General features: G+C 44.8%; 1 protein-coding gene and 1 long non-coding RNA gene across 2 annotated transcripts; both read right to left on the bottom strand.

The window, feature by feature from the left end:
- Nucleotides 1-5,773: 5,773 nt before the first annotated feature.
- On the bottom strand, nucleotides 5,774-18,243 carry NPM1 (nucleophosmin 1). Its single transcript, XM_032196896.1, has 11 exons — nucleotides 18,138-18,243; nucleotides 17,552-17,631; nucleotides 14,766-14,885; nucleotides 13,854-13,947; nucleotides 12,890-12,993; nucleotides 12,455-12,516; nucleotides 12,012-12,066; nucleotides 10,700-10,789; nucleotides 9,681-9,782; nucleotides 7,099-7,173; nucleotides 5,774-6,129 (listed from the first exon to the last, which is right to left on the bottom strand). The coding sequence occupies exons 1-11, from the start codon at nucleotides 18,199-18,201 to the stop codon at nucleotides 6,091-6,093; spliced, it is 885 nt and encodes a 294-aa protein (XP_032052787.1). The 5' UTR covers nucleotides 18,202-18,243; the 3' UTR covers nucleotides 5,774-6,090.
- A 3,705-nt stretch (nucleotides 18,244-21,948) lies between these two features.
- Nucleotides 21,949-25,590, bottom strand: LOC116495020. Its single transcript, XR_004253917.1, has 3 exons — nucleotides 25,153-25,590; nucleotides 23,532-24,773; nucleotides 21,949-22,374 (listed from the first exon to the last, which is right to left on the bottom strand). It is a non-coding gene; the product is annotated as an uncharacterized LOC116495020 (long non-coding RNA).
- Nucleotides 25,591-26,043: the final 453 nt, after the last annotated feature.

The raw sequence follows: 26,043 nt of genomic DNA, 5'->3' as shown, positions 1-26,043 counted from the left end.
TACACAAACCAGTGGGAAATTCCAGCCTTCGCACTGCATTAAATCCTAGAGCTTGGCTCCTTGGATTTATATTCCTCCATGGTTTCATTTTTCCCTAAAAAAAAAAAAAAAAAAAAGTTGCAAGCTGTTAAGCTTCAAAACTTAATATTTCCTTAACTTGGAGCTTTTCAGCTCAACAGCTCTTAAACATAAACCTCTTTAACTGAAGTCTCCTGAATTAAGCTGTCTCCAGCAAGTCCCCACCTCAAGCCCAGCCCGTGGAGCCTTTCTTCCTGGGGGGACAAGTCCTTGCCCACGCCGCCGCCACCACAGCTCCCAGGGACTGTCCCACAGGCAGGACCTCACGTGGAGGCTGCAGGACCACGCGTGGCCCCACGGCTGCCGTGTGCCACCCCAGGGCAGCTTGGGGCTGATGCGATTTGGAGCAACGTGCAGCCCTGGGCGAGGGCTTTTGGTTCAGCATCATCCCTCCTGGATCTCCAAGGCCTTCTACCGGAGAGCATCAGAGCTGTAAGCAGTCAGAAGCAGACGTACCTGTGCAGGATTCGGCTGGCAGCGAGCACCAGCAGTGAAGGTGCGTTGTGCTCCTGCGCAGGGCTGCAGGGACAGCCCTGGGTACGCTCCTGCTGGGATCCCATACGTAAGGCAGGCTGCTCGCTAGGAGATGCTCCTCAGGCTTTATGCATCCCCCCTAACACAGCAGGAGGAAAACTCACACCGGTAACCGCACACTCAGACTGCCACTGAAGACCAAGCAGAGGCCACTCAGCACATCCCACTAAAGTCTTTTCTTAGCTTTGCAAAACAAAGTTGGGCAGGATGATTTTTTCCTTTCATGTACCTGCATCAGGTAACTTTCAAAAAAAAAAAAAAAAGTCAAAAGAGCTCATTTCTTTCTAAAACTGAGGCTGAAAAAAGTACATTTCTACCAAAGAGCACCTGGCTTCAGAGCCAGAACTTGAAGTGTAACAGATGGATGGGTCGTCTTGCTGTTTCCACAAAATACACCCAGACAGGACCCTTCCCTGGAAAATCCACCACAGCTCTGCAAAAAGACTCCCTGGAAGTCCCAGTGTCCAGCAGCAGGACAGGGCTGGACCCATTTACCTCTGCAGCTCTTCACCCTCTCAGGGACACTCCATGCTAAAGCCACGCAGCAGGGAATGGATTCATGCAGGGACACGGGGTTCACATCAGTGTTCAAATGTTGTCTAAATACTGTGAGAGCAAGAGGGACCAGGAAAACAGTGCTGTAAGTGGGAATGAGTTGGCAGGGACTGTTCTGAGCCACAAAGCTAGAGGGAACAAGCAGAGGCATCTCACCTTAGTCTGAGACCCTAAAAAAGCCCAAATCCTCCAGCCTCTGTGTTGTTCTGCAGTCTCGGGATCACAAGGCTCAGTTTCCTTTGTCCTGGTGACCCCATAACGTGTTACTGCCCTCAGTAATGGCTTGTGGCAGTGGAAGCCTCTCGGCAAGGACATTCATGGCATAACAACACGTTCACCATCCCCGTTTCCTGAGCTTAATGAGCCCACGGGCAGCACAGCACTGCCTGCCAGGGCACCTCTGCAAGCTGCAGGCACCATCAGAGCTCCGTGGTGACCATCCCCTGCAGGGTCTCCACTCTTCCTGCCCTCATTTTGATCCTCAACCCCATTTGCTCTTTTTTTTGAAGAATTGCCCTTTCTGATTCTTTGTTTTCTCCTGGGATCCTTTTCCCACAAAGGCCCTTTTCTGGCTGGGTTCAGGAGAGCTGATAGATGTGGCACAAGGGGAGAAGAAAGTTTCTGAAGTAAGCAGCAGCACAAAAGTCATCCCAAAACAGCTGACCACAGCCCATGCATGCAATTAGAAGAGTCAAGTGGTCTCCACATTGCACTTTTATAACATCTTAATTAACACACAATATATTTTTGATTGACTTATTTGGTCCAAATAAAGCACAGCTTCAAATCCCCTCTTAAAAGAACCACTTGCATAACAGACGACCAACAGCCAGCCACTGAAGAGCTGATCCAACACAACACACCAGATTGCTTCCAAAAGCCTAAGTGTAGGTAAAAAGCAAGCAGCAAGCAGAGGGAGGCTGGGGGATTCCCTCTGCTGTCCGAGAAAGGAAGGACAATATCAGCCCTCGCAGGCACCTCAGCACGTCCTGTTCTCATGTGCCTGCCCACGCAGGCTCTGCTCTGCCCTTTCAGATGGAGGAGTCAGTGCTCAGACAAAGCAACCCTTAATAAATACCAGATCACAAAGCCTCCAAACCTCACTCAACACAACCAGTTGCGCGTGGTGCCGCTTGCCAGGACCAACTGCCCATTAGACCGGGACAGGGAATAAAGGCACTCCATCGAACGCTCAGCTCCAAACCACCAAAATCATTTGGCGCTTTGTCTACGACATTTCACAAGCGGGATGCAGCCTTTAATTCCCCTTTGGGGAAGCAGCAAGAGGAATAGGGATCGGCTTGTTCCACAGGGAACGAGGGAAGGAGAAGTTGGGAGAGGTTGGCTGCAAGTCAGCAGTGGCACGTTGGAAGGAGACAGGACACAGCCTGGGGCACTTGGTAACGTTACTAGAGGAGGGGAGGACAGAGCATGTTCCAGCATGAACTTAGCCCCGAGGGACCGTCTGGGTGGCAAGGAGCCCAGAACCACCACCCATCCTGGCCCTGCTTTCCATTACCTCAGCCCACACACGCTCCCTTCCACCCTCCTGCCAGCCATGCTGGGGTTGTGCCTCTCCAAAGGCTCCAAGCGGTGCTGAGCACAGGTGAAGCAGCCAAGGCCCACGCTTGTCTTAGGCTCCGAGATGTCCTAATCGTACGGGAGCAGCAAACAGAGCCCCAGGGCAGAGTTAAGGAAGCCACAAGCACTTTTCTTGAGCACAAGGAAGAAGACACAGACCAAGACCTCGACCTCCTGAAGAAGCTGAGAAAGGCAGTTTCACTGCAGGACCTTCCATCACCTCCTCAGCAATGAGATGTCCAGAGGCAGCAGACCTGGAGACAAAACACGTATCAGGAGCAGCTGCAGCCAACACCATGCAGCAGAGGTTGAGGAACAGCCACCTGAAGAAGTGTTGACCCCACTGTGAAGGCAAGGCACGTTGCTTTGCCACGGCACATGAGAACGCCTGTGCTTGCATCACCGCTCTTTACTCCTTCTCTACCTCTGTGCTCTCAAATAAGCCGTCCTCAAGGACCAGAACCATACAGGCTTTTGTAGTCCCTATCATTGGATGCAACTATTTCTATCGAAACATTCCAGTTTTAGTGCAATCATGCCATTAACATGTTCAAGGGAAACACTGCAGGAAGTCAAGAGCAATACTTAATACTGCAGCAACCCATCTTGTACTTGGTATCTTCTCTTCAAATCTAAGCTTAAATGCTTTAATTCAACCTTTTAGGCTCCAGTCAAAAGAACTTTAATTGAAAGAACTGGCAGCTGCCTGTGAAATCCTACCCAGAGGACACGGCTGCACAGCCCAGGAAGCCCAGAGCAGTCATCGGCTGGCCAGTCCCAACAGGACCGAAGCGTTTGGAGACGTGACTGGCAGGAGTGGGCAGAGCCTGGCTCTGAGAGGGCTGGGGCAGAGCCACGGAGCCGGGCGGGGAGCAGGCAGCAGAGAGCCACCAACTCCTCGCAGCTGGAGCTGCAAGGACGTAAACTGACAGAAAACAGAGTAAGCCAACTCACTGGAGCTAATTAGAGGTACCATTTTCATGCCACGATGTAGATGCCTCATGATGCGTAATGGCAGCCTGACAACGATGTGGCTTTACATACTTCAAGAACACATTTTCCCACTAGAATTGCCCATATAGGCTTCATCTTCCCCCTGCAATCCTGCCAAACATAGCTGCACCCCACTGTCCTGCTTTGTCAGTGACCTGTGGGCACAAAACACCCTGACTTTTCTTAAACATTTAATATTCAGAATATTTTATTGGCTGGATAACCTCTTGCTAAAATTACTGTACAATTTTAGTATGTTTCAGCCAAAATTGAGGGCAATTTTGCTTAAATGAGCCTGTCTGTGCCATTAGCTCTATTTCACTAGGGAAATTCGCGCTCGCTTGTGCGTATGACATCATCTATTGACATAACCCCACCGAAAGAGGCATTTCAAACGCTCATGCTCTGCCATTTCACATGCTGCAATTATAGTCAAGCTTAAATGCATCTTTGACACCAGACGTGCACTGTGGTTCAGCTTCCCTACCATGCGCAGTGCTTGGCTTCATTTTTCCCAAAGGAAGCGTTTGCTTCCAGACAGTTGCATCTGCTTCCATCGCACCCAGAATCTCCACTATAGAAATGAGTTTTTGTAATAGCAAACTAAATATTTTCACGGACAATTTTACAAATTGATATATTCTGCTTCTAGAACAATTCAAACACCCTAGAAGAGATCCCATGCCCAGCTAGCACAACCCAACATTTTGTTTCAACCATGTGGTACAAAGGCAACCTCTGTAGGACCCCAACTGTTCAAGTCCTTCAGGCAGAAAAATCCTCAACCTCTAAGACCTTCTCTAATGCCTTTCAGTTCCCAAGTTTAATATTTCTGCTGGGAAAAATATGAAGTTGCATTAATTCTCACACATAGCAAGGAAGGATTAAATCAAGCTTAACAGTTACAACTGTTTAAGTGTTTATTAAGTATCATTTAGATCTTTATACCATTACTGCAGTTACTACACAGATAAAGCATTCGAGCACCTGAAGCAATACAGCATTTAGACAAGAGCTTTGAGGACACGTTCACAATGCCAGGCGTATCATCCACGCTTTCCTTCCTCCCTTCACATTGAAGTACCTTTATACCTTGGCATTTCTACTTTGTATGACAATAGGAACACACCCAACAAGTAATTTTAAATCAACCTCATAGTATCCTTAGGATCAAAACCAAGAATAGCTAGTAAGGCTCCATTGTGCTATCTCAGCCACTTTAAAGGACGTTTCCTGCTTAGAAAGTTTCATCATGTTTACTCTGAGAATTATTTTTCCCCAAAGGCCAATGTTAGAAGTTGTACAGAAATTGCCCCACTTAAACTGAAGGATTAAACTTGGACAGCCATTATCTGGAGCACCTCGGAAAATGATCCGAGTAACTGCCTACCTGCCAATCTGAGCTTCTGGGATTTGCAGTCCTCAAAGACTGGAGATTAGCCCTCCACCATTCCCAGGAATTTATCCACTGGTCACTGATCTCCCTCGGTGTGAGTTCTCTAGGCACACCCTTCAGCACTGAAGCTTACTCTCCTCCACAAAACCCTTACCCCAGTCATTAAGTGAGACAACCTCAGAGACTGTAGCCCCTCAGAGGAACAGCACTGCCAGCAATTCCCAAATCAAAAGCATTACATTTTACAAGTGGAATCACAAGCCCTACAAATTTAGTTGTTAGAGAAAAACCATAAACCAAAGAGCAATGAAGCAGGTCAGAAATTGAGATGCAGGAAGGGCTGTTTTATGCAATTATATCATTAGTGGTCACTTCCAGACAAGAATAAAGTCCCGCTTACCACCTAGTCTTCTCACCAAGCTGAACGCTCAGTAGCTGTAAAACTCATACAAATTGGGATAGTTGTTTTGGAAGCTGACAACACTGATGACAAAGTTGACTGATGAGTACTTGCTAAAGAGAAGCAGCTAAAATACTTTAGAATTTTATTCTGTAGTTCCTACAAGAACTTTAAAGCCCTGTTATCTTCTGCAGTGAGTATGCAGACTACCCCAACCCATAAAAAAGAAACGATAGTACTTTATTAAAATACTAAATTTTATTTTTTTCCACGTACATTTAGTCTTCCCACCATTTCCATTTGTCTGACCACCACCACCACCATGCCTTATCAAAACATTCCATACATACTTAAAATGAAGCTGAGGGTGGAGTCCCATCTTTAAAAACTAAACAGGCATTTTGGACAACACATTCTTGGCAAGGTAATCTGGATGACATTTATCAGACACTGTAGGGAAAGCTCTTTCAGCATTTGTAAAAAGGACAGCCAAATAATGGTTACAGAAGTAAGACTGCAGATTTTAATGAACTGTTTAAACTGTTTTCTTTTCTTACAGAGTCTGTCTCCACTGCCAGAGAGCTTGAATGACCTGGAAGTGTACACAAAAAAGTTAGTAATTGAAATCTATTTTTATTATTTTCAGTTTACTATCTCCACTTACTCTCTATAAAATATTAACATTAAATTACAACAAAACTGTACTTCTTTCAGAGAAAATTAAGTTGAAAACAACACACTAGCTCCTTCTGCTAAAAGGCTGTTATTCACTCAGTTGCAATAGTAAGAATTCAGTGAAGGTAAGAGGATGGGTGTGGACCAGCTAGGCAAATATTGGCTGAACTCTGCCTACCCTGGCTAATGTCAGACCAACTCCAGTAGCTGAGGCTAACTGCTTTTAAACATTCTTTCAAGAACCTATCAATTTGTCTATCAGACAAGTTTACTCTGAACCACTGAAGGAAGCAGGAAAGCATAAGGAATTCTGTCACTGGAAGAAAGTCTTAACTTACAGGAATTTTGATAGGGAAATCTAAGACACATTTTAACCTAGTACATGTTGAGTAATAACTAATTCAGAAACTTGCTTCCTGATACCACCTTTTGGCTTGCCCTCTTACAAGAGTTCAGTTGACTTTGGGAGAAAACGCAGCAAGAAAGCCATAATATCAATTGCAAAACAGTTCCCCCTCCCAGACACCCTCCCCAACAAAAGGCTGAACAGCAGACTGGCCTAGGTGGCCAACTTCAGCAGCAAGGAAAACCACAGCTCATTTCCTTAGCCAATATGGTGCCAAAAGGAAAATTCTGTGGGTTTAGTAAGCAAGAGATAATTTACCAACCATATAAAAGCTGGAAAAATGTAATAAAATATTAGCTTTCTCATCCTAGCCAACTAAACCCTTAAAACCGTTCCCATTTATTTAATTTGAAGTATTGTTCGTGGTTTGTAACCCTTTGAAACAGTCCAAAGCTTGTAAAGATTAAGAAGTGGAAAAGAATCCCTAAGTCAGGTTATAAAAGTTTTTGGATTTTATCAAGTTTCAATAAATTTAGTTACCTTCTGGTCCTCCGTCCTGAAACAATTCTTAACATAGTTGGCGAATTTGGGTTCCAGCTTAGGAAGGGAAGAACCCTATTTTGAAAAAAATAAACTTTAGCGTATACAGGCTGTTTCATCATTCCAACAAACAACTCCAACAAAGCTTAAATCCCTTGCAATACAAGTGGAATTTTACCAAACTCAACTTGCAACATCCAAAACCCACCAAACCATTTTTTAAAAGTTTGCTTTTCTACAGCACCCAGTTATTTCTCACAGCAGCGTGCCTACACACTGAAATGCCCATACAAGCATCGTTGCTCCAAAACACAACAGCAAGCAGTCTGTAGGCAACATTCCTGTGCTTTTCAGATCAACTAATTCTACATTTAAAGATTCCTACTGCAGGGTGCAACTTGTGACACGTATCTGCTTTAGCTCTTCTCCCAAGCAAAAATTTAAGTCATCTCCCACCTACATTCCCTCTACCAAACCCCTTACATCTCATTCTGATACAGCAGTTCTAAGAATTTAATGAACTGTTTGAGACATTTTCTTTTCACCTCTGAAACTGTTTGTATGCACTCAAACATACAAAACAGACAGAGTAACTCACAATCTAGGTTCATCCTCACACCTCCCATCTCCAGGGGAGATACAGCACAGTATAATTATCCTCTTACATGCCCCATGAGCAATTCTTCAGGTACATCAGTTCAAGTATCTAGCTAACTATGACAGTACACCTACCAGGTTGGCAATTTTATGTTCAAGGGATACAAAGCTATACTAAGATCATGTGAAAATAATACAACTAAATAATACAACTAAAAAGCTTGTATTTGGACAACGTCTTACCTACCAAGTACTAACACTTTTCTATTAGCTCACTGACATCTATTTACTGGATCGGACCCCCTGAATTAAAATAATAAAAGCTGTTTCTGAAGCTGTTAACTTGCTGGCTGTTATGGCAAAAAGCCACACAAACCGTTTGACTTACTAAGGCAAACTAACAGCATCTTAGAAAGCCTTAAAGCTGCCTGCTATTGCTTCTACAGTATTTGTATCTACACAGCACTGCCCAATAAAAACTTTTCAGCAATGAGAAGTGTAACCTACAGCTCCCTGCCAGCTAACTGGTGTGCATCCTTCCTTCCGAAGGGACATCTCTGCCTACTATGAATAGCTAAGCCCCTTCTGCCTACACTGCAGAAACACCGACCATTGCTCCTCCGTGAGTCATGCACGAAAACCACCCTAACGCCCATCTGATCCAAGAGGTTAGCTTGACCTAGCAGAATGATACCATCCATCACCATCAGGTTCACAATTTAGAGATAGGCATTTCTATCCCAATTAAGTGTCATATATCACTCCTTGCTTAAGTGTCATACATCAGTGTCATCATAAATCGCTCTGCACCTACTATATACACCTAAACCTTTTTTGCTCTATTTCAGAAGTTTGTGGGACCAAACTGCCTTAAAGCTTTAAGAATCTAAACCCAAGATAAACCTAATGCTTCCGCAATCATCAGAGGGCTGAAGCACCTCTCCTCTGAAAACGGGCTGAGAGCTGTTTGGCCAGGAGAAGAGAAGGCTCCAAGGAGACCTTACAGCAGCCTTTCAGTGCCTAAAGGGGGCTACAGGAAAGCTGGGGAGCAACTCTTTGTCAAGGAGTGTAGTGACAGGACAAGATGTAATGGCTTTAACCAGGAGCGTAGATTTAGATGAGCTATTAGGAATAAACTCTTTACACTCAGAGCATGATGAGGCACAAGGTTGCCCAGAAAAGCTGTGGATGCCCCAGGCCAGGTTGGATGAAGATGTCCCTGCCCATGGCAGGGAGGTTGGAACTGGCTGATCCTTAGGGTACCTTACAACCAAAACCATTCTGGGATTCTAATTCTTTAGATGACTTGAATGCCTGCATAAGGAAAAAACAGTTCTCAGACCAAACTAAAACCAGAACTCTTTGTAGCACTGACACCAGCAGAGGCTTTAGCTTTGTCCAAAAATAAATTTCCAACCAAGACTTTGGATCAGTTACATGCTTTCTGCAATTCTGAGTCAATGAAGAAAAAACACAACAGTAGCATAGTGTACATGTCAGATCCCCACTACCACCTATGCTGCAGTAAAGCTTTGTTTGTACTGTACTGCACACCTAGATAGCACACATCCAAATTTGGCTAACAAGGAAAGAATTGCTATTACCCTCTACACTTTTACCCAGCCAACCTACAGACAGAGCACCTACTAAAATGTAGTTCTTTTAATCACAAGCACCTACCTCCCCCTTCTGGAAGTTACGAAGCCTTACAGGCAGCACAGTTTAGTCATGTCATCCCCCCATCACCACAAATTAGGACAGTTCACTGACTTCACATATTGGTAGAATAACAATAGAATTTATTTGTTCCTTTCCTTGTAACAATGCTCATCTTTGTCCTAAGTGAGTTTTCATTTCTGAGCTTCAACATCAATTTACTCTGCTAACAAGACTGCAAGCAGTGACATGTAAACATATCTTATCAATGTTCTTCTGCTGCACAAGTATTATAAAGCTGATGAAACCTGAAGTTTTAGAAAACTCACCTTGTCTATGGAGGCCTGCATTTTTGCTTTAATCTCCTCTAACGACAGAGGGACTTTTGGTGTTTTTGGAGTTAGAGATTTATCCTTCTTGGAATCTGGAGTCTGAAAGGTATTGTTAGAAAATTGCTTATTAAGCTGTTCAGTACACAAAATCATTTTTTTCTGAAAAAAATCGTAATTTATATTTAATAGAATAACTAGCTATCACAGACATTTCAGATTATTTTCAACAAGTCACAGAAAAAGTTGTGTTTCCAAAACATTCTTCAAAGAAAATGTAAAGAATGTTAAGTTAGGAATTTAACTGTAGTTATCTTATGCTTCTGGGCAAACGTCAACACAGCTGTTTCTCCCAACACAAATGAAACTGAAAACAGGCCGAACATTCAGTGATTTCACGTTTGCTCCACAACTGCAGCCAGATTCAATTCATACTTCAAAAAAGGTACACAGCCACAGTGCTTTCCAGGTGCTACGTTGCTGTCCATCCCACACTAATTTCTGTATTGACCTTCCCTGTTTGAGTGCACGCAGGAAGGAAAAGCTGCATAAGGAAGCTTGACAATTACAGAACTGAAGAAAACTTTCAGCTCTCACATGGATCAGTTTCCGAACCCAAGATATTATTAAGCCATAAAAGCAACACTGCTGGGACAAGTTAGGCAGCAAACTAGAACCAAAAGTGAGACTCCCTAATAGCAAGGGTCTCCTGTTGTACTGCAGCTGAGCGTTGGATCAACACTCTTGTAGAAGCAAGTAGCCCAAAAAATATACACTAGCCAATTAAACAACTGGTTTGCTAACTTTCACAAGGGACAGCAGAGCTGATTACAAGTATCAGCTGTTGTAGTTGTATAGGCAGTTTTACTGAAGAGTTTCACAAGGCAACACAATGCAACGAAGCAACAGCATAGTTCCTATTCATTCAAAAACTTAGGATTAGTACATTTTGTTTCTGGTAGGCAAGGAAACTAGCTTCCACAGCAGAACAAACATTTGACTCATTTGCCTTCACTCACTTTTGTTTTGGATGCTGGTGTGGACGGCTTAGAGTCTTTTCCATTTTGCTTTGCTTTCTGCATATTTTTTCCTGAAGGCTCACGGACAGGCTGAAAAGAAAGCATTTAAGCTTGTCATGAAAAACTGCTGTTATGCTCACTAACATACTACTAGAGACTATGACAAATACATACTATTTAACTGCAAGCAAAAAGGCACTCTTGTTTTCCATGCAGTATGATCAGTGCCTCTTATCTGAGCATAAATAGTTTATGCAACAGAAACTCAAGTGACAAACTGCTGGTCCAACACAATACAGAACATAGTCAAGACAGTTTGGTTATGATGCCATACAACTATGTGGGACTTTATTTTCCATACATTTATATAATTATCTAAGGGTATATGTAAGACCATAGGGTTTTTCTGGCAGAGATGGTGCAAGGGTTAAGTCTTTTTTTTTTTTAAATGAATTCTAGATGTCACTGCAAGCCTAAGATCCGACCAGCACCACTTGTTATTTGTAACACAATCATTAGCTCTTCTATGTATGTTATACAGAAATCTTGTCCAGGATGTGCAAAGGCAGTGCCATACACAGATTTAAGAATGGATTCTTGTATTCCTATATAATCAAGGGACCATTTCCTTCAGTCACACTGGACTTGATTATATAGCCAGAAACTTGCAGTCAAACAGTCTTCACCAAACATTAAGCTACCCTGCACTATTACCTAAAGAAATTCATCAGGAGAAAGAAGCATTTAGTGAAATAAAACATTAAACGTTTGTTTCTAAGAACGTCAATATGCAAATATAAGTCTTTAAAAAAAAATACGCCATCTTTCATCTCTATAACTGTCAAATTGTCTTCCTTTGTTTTTACCACCAGATGGCACTCAAGGGCTGATGTAATTTCACATTCAAGCACTTGGCTGCCTAAAGCAAGTCTTTTCCTACAGGCTTACACAGTTCAGAACTTTTTTTAATTGAAAAAAAGTCACTAAGACCTTTCTCACAACATGCAGGACTAATTGAAATGGCGAAGCACAATCCACATGTATCACCAGCGTTTTATACATAAAACCAAAATAGCCTGACTCCTGCATGTGGGTATACGTGGACAGTTATGAAGTACCCAGACACCCCTCTGTAACAAAGTAAGAAATCAGATGCCTATTTGTCAAATTCATGAGAGTTAACTAACACCTATTAAAAAGGAGGTGTGAGTACTTGTCCCTCCTGTCCGGATGAACTGTCCATCTGGCAGTAGCACATAAAGAGGGGTCGCTATGTCTACATTCAATAGATACACACAAACATGCCACTTACTTTTTTCATTGGCGTTTTGATCTCTTCCTCATCATCATCCAGGTCATCCTCATCACTAGAATTAGAAAGGGGTCACTCACCGTAACTTGTTTTAACACGTGACAAGGTGTTAGGCCAAATAGTCTTAGTACTGTTCAAGTATTTAAAGGCACTCCCTTTGCTTTAGTACTCAATGTGTGAATCTTAGGGCTTTGCAGTAGTACTAAAGAAATTCTAAATTTACTCAAAGTTACTGAGTTACGGTAAACGAAGTTTCCCAACCCAGTATTACATATTTGAATATGTAATTGATTCAGGTTACATTGTGGAGATAAATTTGAGCTCATTTTTGGTAGCTAAGACCAAGAAGTAGCTTCCTCACTTAACATCTAGTTATGTCACTCAACTCATTCTTAAAGTTATCCTTGTGTTTCAAAATATATGATCAAAACTAAAATACATACTCATCCTCATCATCATCTTCATCGTCATCATCTTCATCATCTTCTGATAGTTTTGCTTTTTTCTTAAAAAAAAAAAAAAAAAAATTAAGGGTTTACACTACAGTGTTTCAACAGAATCTCAAACTCTTGCAACACACTAATGTTTATTCAAAAATCTGCACATATTGAGTTACTTCAGTGTCCAAAGTTTCTACATAAATAGCCTTCATATTAGCCTATCCAGCAAAGCTTTGAAAACAATCTGTAGCTAACACATCCTTTAACTTAAAACATCTCAAGATCTAAGTACAAAATAGCCGCCCGCTGCCACCCCCCACCCCTCCGAAATGTCAGAACATTTATTAAGTAAATCACTGCTATTAACCTAACCACTCCTTGGCAGAATAAATACCAAACCAAAAGAAAATTCTGCAGACCAACAAATTAGAAGAATACCTGTGGTGTTTTAGCTCCTCCTCCACTCGCTGGTCTCTTTGTTGAGGCATTCACAATTTTTGTATCTTCCTCCTCATCCTCTGATTCTGGTTCTTCCTCTAATGCTGATAAAATGATGGCAACGTGTAAAATACCCACCTCATTTAACAATAGCAAAAAGAAGATTACTAGTAAAACAAATTATCACCCGCAACTAAGTAAGGCCTTCTTGGGATGCTGGAACCAATTGAGCAAGCATCCTATCAGCACTAACCACTACGTCCAGAAGCTTTTCCAGCTGACTGGGGGCAGGTACTACTACACCAAAATCGAAGAATGGAAAAAAAAAAAATACCCATATGCTACAACACTCATCTCACAAAAAGCCATAGAAGGTAAGAGCAAGTACTTCTTCATATCCAGAACACGTTTAAGAATTTCTAGAACGATGAGCTTCAAGACAGTTCTATGAAGAAAAAGTTTATCCTTTACTGAAAAAAAAATAAATAATAATAATTCACAGAGGCTCTCCTCTGAGTCTAAGGTAAGGAAAATGTTCCCATATGGGGAACAGCAGCGTCCATTTTTAAGGGGAGCGATTAGAACCCAAATTGAGAGGCTGACAAACTCCCCTTATCCATACAAAAATGAGGCATGAAAAGTCTATATAAGCAGTTCTCTGAACTCCTTTGCCCTCAGTTATTTCAGGCTTCTGAAGACATTCAGTGCATTGCTCAAGATACCAGATACACCGCTAAAGTTCTGGTGGTGCTGTCAGTAAGGTCTCAGGTCTCTGCCCCAATGCAATTCAGGCTCAAGCATGGGAACTTTCCAACAGCAATGCCTTAATTAAGCACATGGCACTGCTACAACATAGCATGCTGACCAGCTGTAACACGCATGTTGACTTCAAGAACATGTAAGAAGCCTTTGCTTTGCAAATTAAAGGACATTAGTTTTGAAGATTAGCAACCAGAATACATACCTACAAGATGTTGACCGCTGACATAAACAGGCCCGGAACCACATTTCAACCTCAAGGTGACTGGTGGTGTGATCTCAAAGCCGCCTAGTGAAACCTTGGTGAACAAAAAAAAGCATTAACTATGGAAGGTGAGGTGTGCGTAACAGTCAATCCATTCAAGCAAAACCAGCAGCACCAACATCTGGAGATTCCAATGGTAATACAGCAATTGCAAGTTTCAAACTGGCAGAATATTTCATAAGTGATTCCAGTCTAAGTGCCACAATAGGGTCGGATTTACAACAGTCATGGCATATCATAATTAAAATCACGCTTTTCAAAACCAGACCAATCCATGTTTCTGTACAACATTGCAGCAATGATAATTTCAAGATCAACCATCACACCTGCCCCCAGCATTGTGCAGTTCCACTTGCACAACATCAACAACCCCGATTCAAATTACATTCCAGATGGCAAGAACCAAAGGAAGGTGCTTTTAATTCCACAGAAGGTAGCAATCATCTTCACAATCTTATAAGAATTTCTGATCTGAAGGAAAAAGTAGATTTTCTCATCCCAGGCTCCAAGAAAGCAACACAGACTAGAGATGCACCCACTTGCAAGTACATACATTTGTATACACGGAGATGACATACACAATTAATGTAGCTTCTTTAAAAATGCATAATTTGAACCGAAGTCTATCATCTCCAGGTGACTAGAACAAGTCTGCTAGGTGCAAAAAGATATATATCCATTTAGCTTGCATACATGGCATGTGCGAAAGGTGACTCTTCTCTGAACCCACTCACTATGCCTCACTACATCACTTGCAGATCATTACAATCCAGACAACCTAGACCTTTACTAACTTGTCCTTCTCACCTGAGACCCAATTTGTAACAGAGGTTTCCTTGCTCATTTACTTACTGTAGGCTGCACAGACATTTTCAGAGATGCCAGTACTACTTTAATAGGGTTGCCTTCATAGTCCAATGCCTCTGCTTCTACAACGTGTAATTCGTCTTTGGCTCCAGCCCCTAAAGAAACCTGTGAAGCAAAGAACAGTACACATTCTGAGAACCTCAAATACTCAAAGACTTTTAGAGTACATTCACTGTTCTGTGACAAGACTCATGTCTGTGATTCTGAATGCTAATGACTGAGTTGCACTCCTCCCCCAGCCAATAACCTCCTTCCCAGTAACACTGGTGCTTACAGGGTGCGATTGCAGACAATTGCTTCAATAAAAACACAGTAAAGCTTTCTGGGGAGTCAGTGCTAAGTCCTACCAGCACTGGAACTGGTCCATAGGAAGAAGCACAAATACGTGACTACAGAAACAGAATCAACTACTTTCATTCCCAAAGTATCACAGCCTCAAACCTTACCTTTTTCCTACCATGCTTCATCTGCCAAATCTTTCACCGCATCACCTACTCTATGCAACTCCAGTATGCACTAAGTCTGAGGAGGAGTTAAGTTTTATATAGCTGCTGAGTTCAATGCTATTCTTTAGGCAGGAACCTTCTGTATTCATTCACCAAGGACAGAGCTGCTGTCCCAGCACATTTCAAGTTCCTCTATTCCTTACACCAACTACAACAATGGCATGTTCTGAAGACTCAGAATCATAGCTGAATGGAGGCACAAATGACAGACACGGGACAGGCCTAAAATTCCTGTTTTAACCTCTGAGTCAGCATTACATCTAAGAGCTCTGAAAACCAATAATGCTCTCAAGTATTACCATTATTCCTGAGACAAGTTAACAAGGCTCTCTCTGTGCTCTTTTCCAATGGGAATGAAAAGAAAGTTTCCCACCCCCCCATGGAAGATGTGGGTGTAAACTCTTCAGGCTGACAGTGGCACGCTCAAGTTCCCATTCTTTAAGAGCTGTGTTTTAGTCAAGTTATCACAATCCAGGGAAGGCTTTTCAGGCTGAAGACTGAGAAATAGGATACAAAAGTTACTAATGCTGACATGTTTTGTTACTGTAAATTTGATCAGGGGAAATTGGTGCTCTGATGTCATCTCTCAAATGGGTTAGTACCACAATGAATCACTCTGCTGGTGGGTCTACCCACCATGACAAGTTTCATTACAGAACTTGCCCCCACCCCCAGCTACCATTGTCATTTGCACAGCTCAAGCAATACTCTGGCTCCTGTTTGCTTACTGAGTGGCTGGCAAGTAGCTTTTCTTGGGCTTTGCCTTCTGCACTGGAGAGATGCACAACTGCTGTACGTAGGCAATAAAGTGGTGACCACCCTGCTTTATCTCAGCTTTCATTAATAAGACATGTACATCTGTCCCCATACAACTTTCTGCCTCTACATGCATCATCAGTCCCGCTTCCCCTTTCACTTTTACTTTTTTCTCCTCACTTTTCTGCATCTCTTACCTACATGCCCTGCATGACATGTGTCAGCCCTTGTTCACCTAGTATGTTATCATGTGCACAGATCACAGGCACAGAGCTCACTAGCTTCAAGTTTCATCTCCCAGTACCTCCTTTCTCTGCTTGCCACGGTATTTTTTGTTGACAGATGCTTCTTAGAAGCTTCCAAACTATATTCCAAGATATTTCCATTTTGTTCCTTCTTATTTCAACCCCCATAACTCCTGTGGTCAATCTTCTCTTTCAAAGACAGGTTTTTGAAGAAGACCTCTTTCCAGACAACCCTAAAAAACTAAGTACTGATAAACATTCAATCTGGTTCATCCTCAGTGAAGGATGTACTCAATCGGGACTCACTCAATTGAGAGATGCCATCAGTAACTTCCCAAATCAGAATCTGTGGATAAAGCCATACAATTAACTGTCACTCTACAATTAACTGTCACTCACACTGACACATTTAATCTGCATTAGGTGTGAGGATTACCAGATGAACTTGCCCTGCCTATACTAATTATTCTTCCCTCAAAATAAACTTTAAAAGGTTACCAATTAAGTACAAATTAGTCATTGTCAAGGCTGCAATTTTCATAAAATGCAAGGACTGAAGACATGTAATTTAAAAGACTAACGTGTAAATGAAAGCATTGTAACCATTGTTTTAAGTTGTGCCTTGGACAAGACTAGCACCCAAGTCTCCCACAGGAAGCAATTCCCAATTCTAAAGCTCTTCTGTCATCAGGATATATCTTTGTTCTTAAATGATAAAGCACAGAAACAGTACAACTCAAACTCCTTGCCTATGAAGTTGTGGCATCTTCTGCTTATGCTAACCGTAACAAAACATGCTCAGCCTTGAGCAAAGGCCTTGACATGCTGTGTCTTGCTTACTGGGGCAATAAAAGACACATGTTATTCGCTGTTTGCGGGAAGGAAAAAAAAAAGGCACTGGAGTTTTATCTGGGAAATGTACAGAAAAGCTTTCCAAAATAAAGTTCCCATAGTCTTCTGAAGGATGTCCATTTATGATTAAAATAACCTCTTCTCCTCTTGTGCTCCTGCAGCATCTGAACTATTAACATTTGATTTGTTAGTGTGTATACTCCAGCCTTTAATACCTTTCAGCAAACACTTACTAATTTACTCTAAATTAATTTTTAAGCTTTTTCAACCTTATATCACTTCCTATAAAGCATACAATATCAGTGGACGTTTTTGTTACACTTATCACAGAAGAGAATGAATTTACACATTAAACGCACTTCTCACAAGATCACCCACCAGTACTTCAGCTTAAAACACGCATGGTACTTGCCGTTCTCAAAGACAGCTGATGCTCGTTTTCTTCATCATCTACTTTGAATTTGTACTCCTTATCTGCTTTAAGCTCGCAGCCTGCGAAAAAACCACCGAGCGATGAGCAGGGCGCGATACGAGCACGGTGTGCTACTCACGGGCAGGCACCCACCACCCTTTACCCCTAACCCCACCGCTCCAAGGCTCCCCGTCTCCACGAACCCTCCCCCCCAGCCCCACCACGTGCGGCGGGCAAGGCCGCGGCCTGGTGCCGAGCACCGACAGGACCCCGGAGCGCCCCGCGGCAGCACCGCCCCGCCCCGGGGCCGAGGTGCGCAGAGCCGTGCCCCCCCCCCACGTGCTCCCCACGCGCGGCCGGGCCGGGCGCGGAACAAAGCCGCCACGTGCCCGCCACGTGGGGCGCGCGCGGCGGCGGAGAGCGCGCGCGAGTGGCGGGAACAGCGCCACGCACCCCCCCCCCCCTTCCCTCACCGCCCCCCTCCCTCCTCCCCCTCCCCCCACCCACTGAGGCGCCCCCCAGGCCGCGGCCTGCGCCAGGCCCCGCGCGGCGCGGAGGAGGCCGGATGGCGGCGGGCAGCCGTTACCGAAGAGGAAGGTCTGGGGGCGCAGCGGGCCCATGCTCTCCATGTCCATGGCGCTGTCCTCCATCTTGCGGGCCTGCAGGCGGCGGCGGGGGGGGAGCGGAGCGGAGCGCGGCGCGGTGCGTGCGGCGCGGCGGGCGGACGCGCACTAAAGGAAGCCGCGCGCCCGCCCCCCTCCCAGATATAGCCCGCCAGGTCTCGCGAGAGCCGCGCCGCGGCCACGCCTCCGCCGGGGGATGCCGCGCGTGCGCAGTGCCGACCCCCCGCCTAACGGGGCTGGTGGGGGGGGGGGGCGAGAGCGTGGCCGTGGGGGCGGCCTCAAGATGGAGGCGGCGCTGAGGGGGCGCTGGGGCTGATGCGGCCGGGGGAGGCCTCGGTGCTTCAAACTGGATGGTTTAAAGCTAATAAAGATAAATACGCCTTACCTGAGCATCCCCTCCTCAAACTCTGAACGTGCAGCCTCAGAGCACGAGCCCCTCTGTTAACGTGAAGTGTGTAACTCGCATCCATACCATCTGCGTTCACCTTCACAGAGTAGGAAATTCAATTCTGTTGCCAAAATGTGACAAGTGACACGGTGGCGAAATGAATCTAATCCCCCAAAATGCACCATTCACCTTGCTCCCTCGCAGAGCTCACCCCCCCTTTCAGAAAGAGTAAATGCAGTTCTACAATCGCTTATTTTCCAGAGTGAGGGCTCGTATTTTGGTCCAAAACTCAATTAGTTCCCCAAAGGTGAGGTTTCGTGAGCCCTGGGTTTATCAGGATACATCCCCCTACAATTCTGTTAACATTAAAGCAGATTGTCTGCCGAGGTTTTGTCAGGTGGATTGCCACAGGCTGACTCAAATACAATAATAGTAAAATTGACTTGTGTGTGAAAACAAGGTAGAGGAATAAATAGGGCGGCTTGCTGTGTGAGTGAAGGTGGGGGACCTGCACCCTTGTACAGACATAACACCTTGATGGATGTCAAGTCACAAAAGAGGAGTTTTGCACTTCTTCATTTTAAGCCTGGTCACAGCTCCTGTGGAAGCTCTGCAAGCGCCATGCGCTGCACACCAGCTCTGTTACTGCAGTGGGCACACACTGGGGGTTGGGGACCACCATCATCCCTCTGGAAAATACATTCATGTCAGGAAAAAAAGTAACTGCATTGAGGCAAAGACATTAAGCCAGGTGCTGGGCTTGTGCTGGGAACAGTGAGGGGCATGGAGATTTATGCTGTTACAGTGGGCACGGGGCGCTGCATTTCGGTTCAGCCCAAATTCTGTCCTGCCCTTCACACATTCTTTCTGAGGAGCAGTATTTTCCCACCTGCTGTGCCTTTGTTTCCTAACACTGCTTAATCATACCCTAGTCATATTTTCTATGCAGAACAGTTTTTGCCTCTGGATGTGACAAACCATGAATGCCCATAAGGAAACTGGAGGTCACAAGAGAACATAAGTGATCCTGAGTATGTAATAACTCATTCCATGAACCTGGAAATGCAGAACTATCTAAAATACCACAAATCTGGTACAAATAAGAAATAACTAGTAGGTCTGCATGTAAGAAGATCTGCATCTGTTTTCCATTATAATGCTAAATCTAAGAGCTTCATATAAGACATTAACTTCAAGAGAAAAAGAATAAAGATGGGTGTTTCAAAGCATATGCTTTGCTCCAAGTAAATGTAAGACAAGAGTAGTGTCTAACCTTATTATTTCATTAATTGTCCACTGGCAGATGGATGCCAAACAAAAACTGCGAGGAGTGTGCAGTTTCTTTAAACTGGTAACAAAGCCTGATTTCTCTGGAAGGACCAGAAGTTGTCAGGAGATGGAGGAAGTTTTCAAGGACAGTACAGGCTTTTCTATGTCTTTCCTAAGCTCCTGCCCTGGTGCTAGACCACAGTAGTCTTCTTTGTGATTTTTGCAGACAGAACTGCCACACCAAAGATGCCGTGGTGCCACTCCTTTTCCTCTGAGTAACAATTTTTTGGGTAAAGCTTCGATTATCAGCAACCTGAGACTAAAGCCAGGAAGTGAACTCAGAACAGAGAGAACTTCTAGCCCTCATAGCTGTGCAGAAAAACTTCAATCTTAGGAGACTCAAGTATCAGAGAGGAAACAAGCAGCCTGTGACCAGCTGAGCTGAGGGAGGCTGGCTTCCTTCGAGTGGGTGTCCATAGCTTGTGTCTGACAACGTGGCAGCTCCCCCACAAACTGCTTTCATCATCAAAGTACTGAAAATCATTCTGTGTGGTTCCTCTGGTGTCTAAGGATGAGCTCACATTTTTTGGGTGGGCAGGAACCAGGGGAGGCAGGGAAAAAAAAGTCTCCTGTCCTCCCCAGCCAGTCTTATGCACGTGTAACAGTACTTTGAGCCCTCTGCTAAGCATGTCTGAAATTCATCTGCAGTCACTTCTTGGTGTAAGGGCAGAGTGATCACACAAGCAACATGAACATCCTTTCCAATTTACTGCACTCGAAATCTCTCTAGGACACCAGAGAGGGAACAGTGTTTCATTTTCTAACTTCTGGCTTGGCTCATTTCTCATGATCTTTAAGAAGCAATTCCTTTGAAGGGTGACCTTTAAAATGTAGGTAAAGAGTGGGAGCTTGGCAGTGCAGGGCAGGGAAGACAGGCACAGGGATCTGTGAAGCAGCAGAGGAAGGAAAACCCATTGAGTATGGTGGCCAGCGTCAACTGGCAGAGCAAAGGCATTGTTAATTGATCAGGCATTTCAGCCAAGGGGAGCTGTACAGATACAGATAAGACATTTGTTTGATCTGGCTCGAAAATAGGAACTAGTATCAAAATCTAAAATGAAGTTTTGGCACGACCCTAACAACAAGCAGCCTGGGGTGGGAAGGAGAAATTCTACATGGTCACAGTGAAAGGCTGCAGCTGTTTGCACAAACACCTACCTGGTGTAAAGCCAACGGGAGTACCTGGCTGCTTGTCAAAACCACCCCACAACTTGCTCCGTGCAGCGCTCAGCAGCTCACAACGCAGGCTGTGCTTGCAGAAGTCCATCCAGTCCTGCCGAAGGGAAGCGGTGCAGCCACAGCATGTTCCTGTTCATACAGAGTCGCTTTTAATTCAATTACAGTCTTCCATTACCGAGGAAATAAATGTGGGAGGAAACAAAGGACAGACACAGAGAAGCAAAACACGGGTAGCAAGTAGGAGATATATGCTTACTGCATCTCGTTTGGCTCCACAGGGCTTTAGAAGGGCTGTCATATATCATGACATTTATTATTTCTGCCATGTACTAGGATGAGAAGTCCATTACAATATCGATCATTTTACTCTGCTCAACTCTACGCCATCTAGTACTCACATAGCTGAAAAAGCTTACAAGTGATTTAGAAATAGCTGCACAGGGAGAACTGAGGAAGAAATCGGAGTCAACATGGTTTCCCTTAATGGAATTCTCTTTTTAGTAAGCTTTTACAAAACTTAGGAAATTGCATTTTAAACATTGTTAAAGCCATAGCACGGTTGCATTCAAGCAATCAGAAGCTACACACATGATAAAGGTTTTCTATGCAATCTTAATTTACACACTGCCACGATGATACAACGTTCAGCTCCCTTGCTGTCACATAACCCCCCACAGAGCTCCTCCTCCTTTCACCAGTCAATAATTCCTAGCCCAGAGAACTCCAGAAGAAATTCTTAAAAGGCATCAAAACACTTACCCTTCCTTGACATCAAAAGGTTTGACTTTCAAACCTGAAAATCCCTGTGGTTCCAGTGAACCTGGAGTAACTGCAGTAATCAGACCAGGTGGCACAGGGGAAGCACAAGCAGTACCTGGCAGCAGGACATGCTCCAGCACTGCAGCAGCAGTGAGGACACAGCTGTCCTGTAGCTGCAGATCATCTCGGTGCCTCTCAGCCTTACCTGGCTGTCTTCCCTCTTACCTGCAGTCTTCCTTTTACCTCTGAGCCTGCCAAGGGTGGCACCAGAAGTTTTCTCTATCCTCCTTCATTAATGTACTGTCTGCCCCAGGCCCAGCTTCTCCAGTATCTCATTATTTATGCAGAGCAGCCTGAAGGTTTGCATCAGAAGATCCTTCAACTCTAGAGAATGCTGCAGTCTGGGACTGAAGCCAATAGTGGCTGGTGACCAGGTCAGTGTGCTAATGACAGGGTGTGCTGGTGCTGCTCCATCTCGTCTGTGTTCTTACACGTAGCTTTCAAGGGATCCTTTTTGCGTAGGGCCCTATTCCAGAGATTCACTCCTATAAAGGAGGAATGACAGACAAGCCATGATGTCCACAGGAAGGCTCTCAGGTGGCACAAGATCGCACAGATAGATTACACTGGGTGCAAGCATCACGACAGTAGAACACGAGCTAGGCTGAGCTTTCTCCTTATTTATTTCTTTATCAAGTACTCTAAAAGCTGTAACAACAGATGCAGGGTCTAAATACTTGGTATGAATGAACAAGCCTTGAGTATGGGATAATTAGCTCTAATTTAAAAATAACACATCCAGCACCTAAATTAAGGTCCCTTTAAATAAAAAGACTTAAAAACTGTACAGTTGTGTGTGTGTGTGTGTGTGTGTGTGTGTATGTGTGTGTACAGCTTAGGCTCAGATATGGCTCTACTCATGCCCAAGTGGATGGCATGGGCTTAGGTTTTAGCTAGTTGTTTGTAATAGTAAAGAGTAAAAGTTGGATTCTTGGGGTGTCTTGGGCCATACCAGCAGTATAGAGACCTTCGTACGTTCTGGGATCAGGGCTCTGAGTGACACAGGAGCTGGATAGTGGAGTACCTGGGTTAGTGGGGCCACATTTGGGGAAGGATGCTAAAAATCTGCTTTTTCCATTGAGTTATATGGCCTGATGCAGGGATGAGCAGCAAGAGCTGTCTTTGCTCGCCTGCCTTCATGCTGGGTATGAGTAAAAGCCACACCTTGAAAGGGAACAACAGGTAAAAGCTGTGTACGGGATACACTTCAAAGGGACATGGTGTCCTGAACTTTCTCACCAATATCCAGGCCCGTCCTTACCAAATGAGAGCCTCTGGTCCTTAAACAGGGTATCATCAGAATATAAACTGAATTCTAATGACCTTGTACATCGTGCACATCTGCCTGCTTTGCAGCAGCATTTCAGACCCAGGCTGCTACCAGCACGCCCAGCTGCTGTTTCCTCCCTAGGAACCACGACCCCGGGGCATGCCTTATGCACGGCTTCTCCTCCTCCACTGTCTCTGGGATTTTTTGCCTGGAAAACATTGCCCCTAAAGCTTTACGCACTTTGACACTTTTTGTGCCCTGCTAGTCCCAAGGGTGAGACTGCCTCCCAGCAGGACATCATTCACTGCCCTGGACCACTGCTATACCTGCTGCCAGCTCACAACAACTCTCTGCTTGTTAAACCCAACGAACCTGATCCCGAAATGATGTTCTGCATCAGTGCATGAGTTCTCCTGGCTGTCTACAAGCAGCTGTGGCTCAGTCACAACTGAAGGCATGGAGACAGGAAATAATACGTGGTGCTCCACATAAAGTAGCCTGTTCTGGTGGTCACTTTTCACATGTATTTCTTCTGCGGTCCAGGCTATAAAATATCCCCTGCCATGCGCTGTTCCTGCAGGCTCTGTGAGGGCAGAGCTAAGGCTGTGAGGTGGGACCACCGCAGACACTCGTCCAATTTCTGAACTTCCCACGTTTGATGTAGTTCATTTCTATGGCTTCAGTGTCAGAACATGAAGGGCAAGTCCACGTGGTGTTTGGCAAGCAGGTGAGATGCTGTCAGTCAGACATAATTTTGGGCAGGTGCTCTGGGTGCCATCTTCAGGAGATGCCTTCCTCCGAGCTGTCTGTTCTCATTTCAAGATCAACAGCACCATCTAGTGACCCCAGGCCAGCTCCTGATACCTGTCTGCCTCCTTTCACCTCATCTGTTCCTCCAGGTCTCCCCGAAGGGGGTTGTCTGTCTCTTCCTATCCGCAGCATTACAGCTCGAGGTTACTTAGCTGAAGGTCTTGCATGGTGCAGGCTGAGAGCACTCAGTCACAGCCCCCTGAGCAGGAATGAGATGATCCAAATTAACTTGCAGACCAACAGACATCTCTGTGTCATGTACCAGACCCCGTCTGGCTCAGTGCAAGCCTTTTCTGCCTTCCTGGGCACAAGTCACAGCTTCTGCATTCAAAATAAATCTCTTCAGGGAAATAAATAATCCATCCTCTGTCATCTGTTGGTTCTCTGCTGTGCTTGACCTTGCCACATGTTTACACCATGTAAAGCAAGGACCTCAAACAGAGCAGTCAAAGGTCATGTTTTGTCCCCAAGTTCCCAGTGCATGTGTAGCTGATAACACAGATGTCAAAAGAACCAAAGGCATGGGCAGATTTATTTCTACTCTTGGCTTAGAGCAACAGGCAGCTCCCTATATCCAGCATGCAACGAGCCCTTCTGCTCCTCTCCCCACCAGTCCCACTGCTGCTCACCCCCAAAAAAAAGGAACACAAGGAAAACTTCCAGGATCTGCACACAAACCCGGAGAGGCACCTGTTTCCTTACCATCCCAGCCCCTGCACCACTGCAAGGTGCAGGAAATAACATTAAGTCACTGTGTGAGTGCAGGGCACAGCCACATCTTGACTTCTACAGGGAGCAGGTGTCCTGTCAAGAGAAAAAAAAAATAAATAAATAAAAAATAAAGGACTATTCAATGACAAAAAGCATGGAGACTGAGAAACAACTGTCTGCTGTCTCACCTAATAGAAGAGACAGAAGGGCATAAAACAAAACATGTAGGTGGCAGATTAAAGGTAAATAAATAAGGAGGCAGATCTTCACCCAACATGTAGCAGGGCAGAGGAAGTCACTGCCACAGGATGCTGAAGACATGGGAATTTTACAAACATCTGGAGAATGGGTGGGAACTGTATGTGTACTCATGGGACAAGAAAACTCATTGGAGGGAGAGTAGACAACAGACCCGATCCAAAATAACTGCTTGGGAAGATATTCTGGAGAAAATACAACCCCTTTGACTCACGTTTGTCTTCAGCCCAATATACACCACCGTGCTGGTTAAAAGACTCAGGTCCAGACTTGAGTTCAGTGCTGAGGCTGACCACGCTCTGCTCAGCGGGGTTCCAGGGCAAGCAGCAGAGGCTTAGGAGATTTAGGCTGGCCGTGGCCCTCCAGGTGCAGCCATCTGACGCTCCCACACGTGGAAGTCTGTTGGCGTGGCCCTCCCGTCTGGTTCTCTGCATTTCCCACACCAGTTGGATACTCCAGTCAAGAACGGTGCAGGCTTGCATGATCCAGGCTTTTAAAAGGCTGACGAGGGGGTTGCCAGTGGTGGCAGTCCCATGGGATGTTAGTTCCCTAAAGAACTGAGAACTTCTTTTCCAAGAAAGAGGATTTCCACCTTGCTCAGGAAATAAATAAATAAAAGAGATGGTTATTTTTCAATACTCCTACCAATCTCTTCCAGAATTTGAAAGCCTGAGCACAGGTAACAGCCCCAAAGCAAGAGCCCCCCTCTGTCTGGTACAGCACTTTTCAGGCCTGGCTCTCTGCTTGCAAATTCCTAGCGAGCTGCTGCTGACCTCTTTGCCATCTCTGCTTTGTTTTATTAACCACAAATGTGACCTGTTCGGACACAACCAGCTGTACTGCACACATCTGAGCAGTGTCCTGCGGCTGCCAGGTAGGGCCCATCCATTTCATTCACTTTTGTCGTGGCACCTTTTAGCATTTAATTACCAAGCAGCACTCCTCGGTCACTTTACTGCTCATCTGCCATTCCCGTCACCTCAGCAAGAGCCCAGAATCTCTCCAGCTTCTTCACCAGCAGGGTTTTGAGGTGGGAAGGTCTGTCCCAGGTACATCGTTAATGGCTAGCTGTTGACAGCTCAATTAGCCCTTGGCACTCCTGACG

Source organism: Aythya fuligula, chromosome 14 (genome assembly GCF_009819795.1).
Source record: "Aythya fuligula isolate bAytFul2 chromosome 14, bAytFul2.pri, whole genome shotgun sequence".
In the NCBI taxonomy this organism is placed as follows: domain Eukaryota; kingdom Metazoa; phylum Chordata; class Aves; order Anseriformes; family Anatidae; genus Aythya; species Aythya fuligula.
Note: the sequence above shows the minus strand (reverse complement) of the source record. Positions and strands in the feature narration are given on the sequence as shown.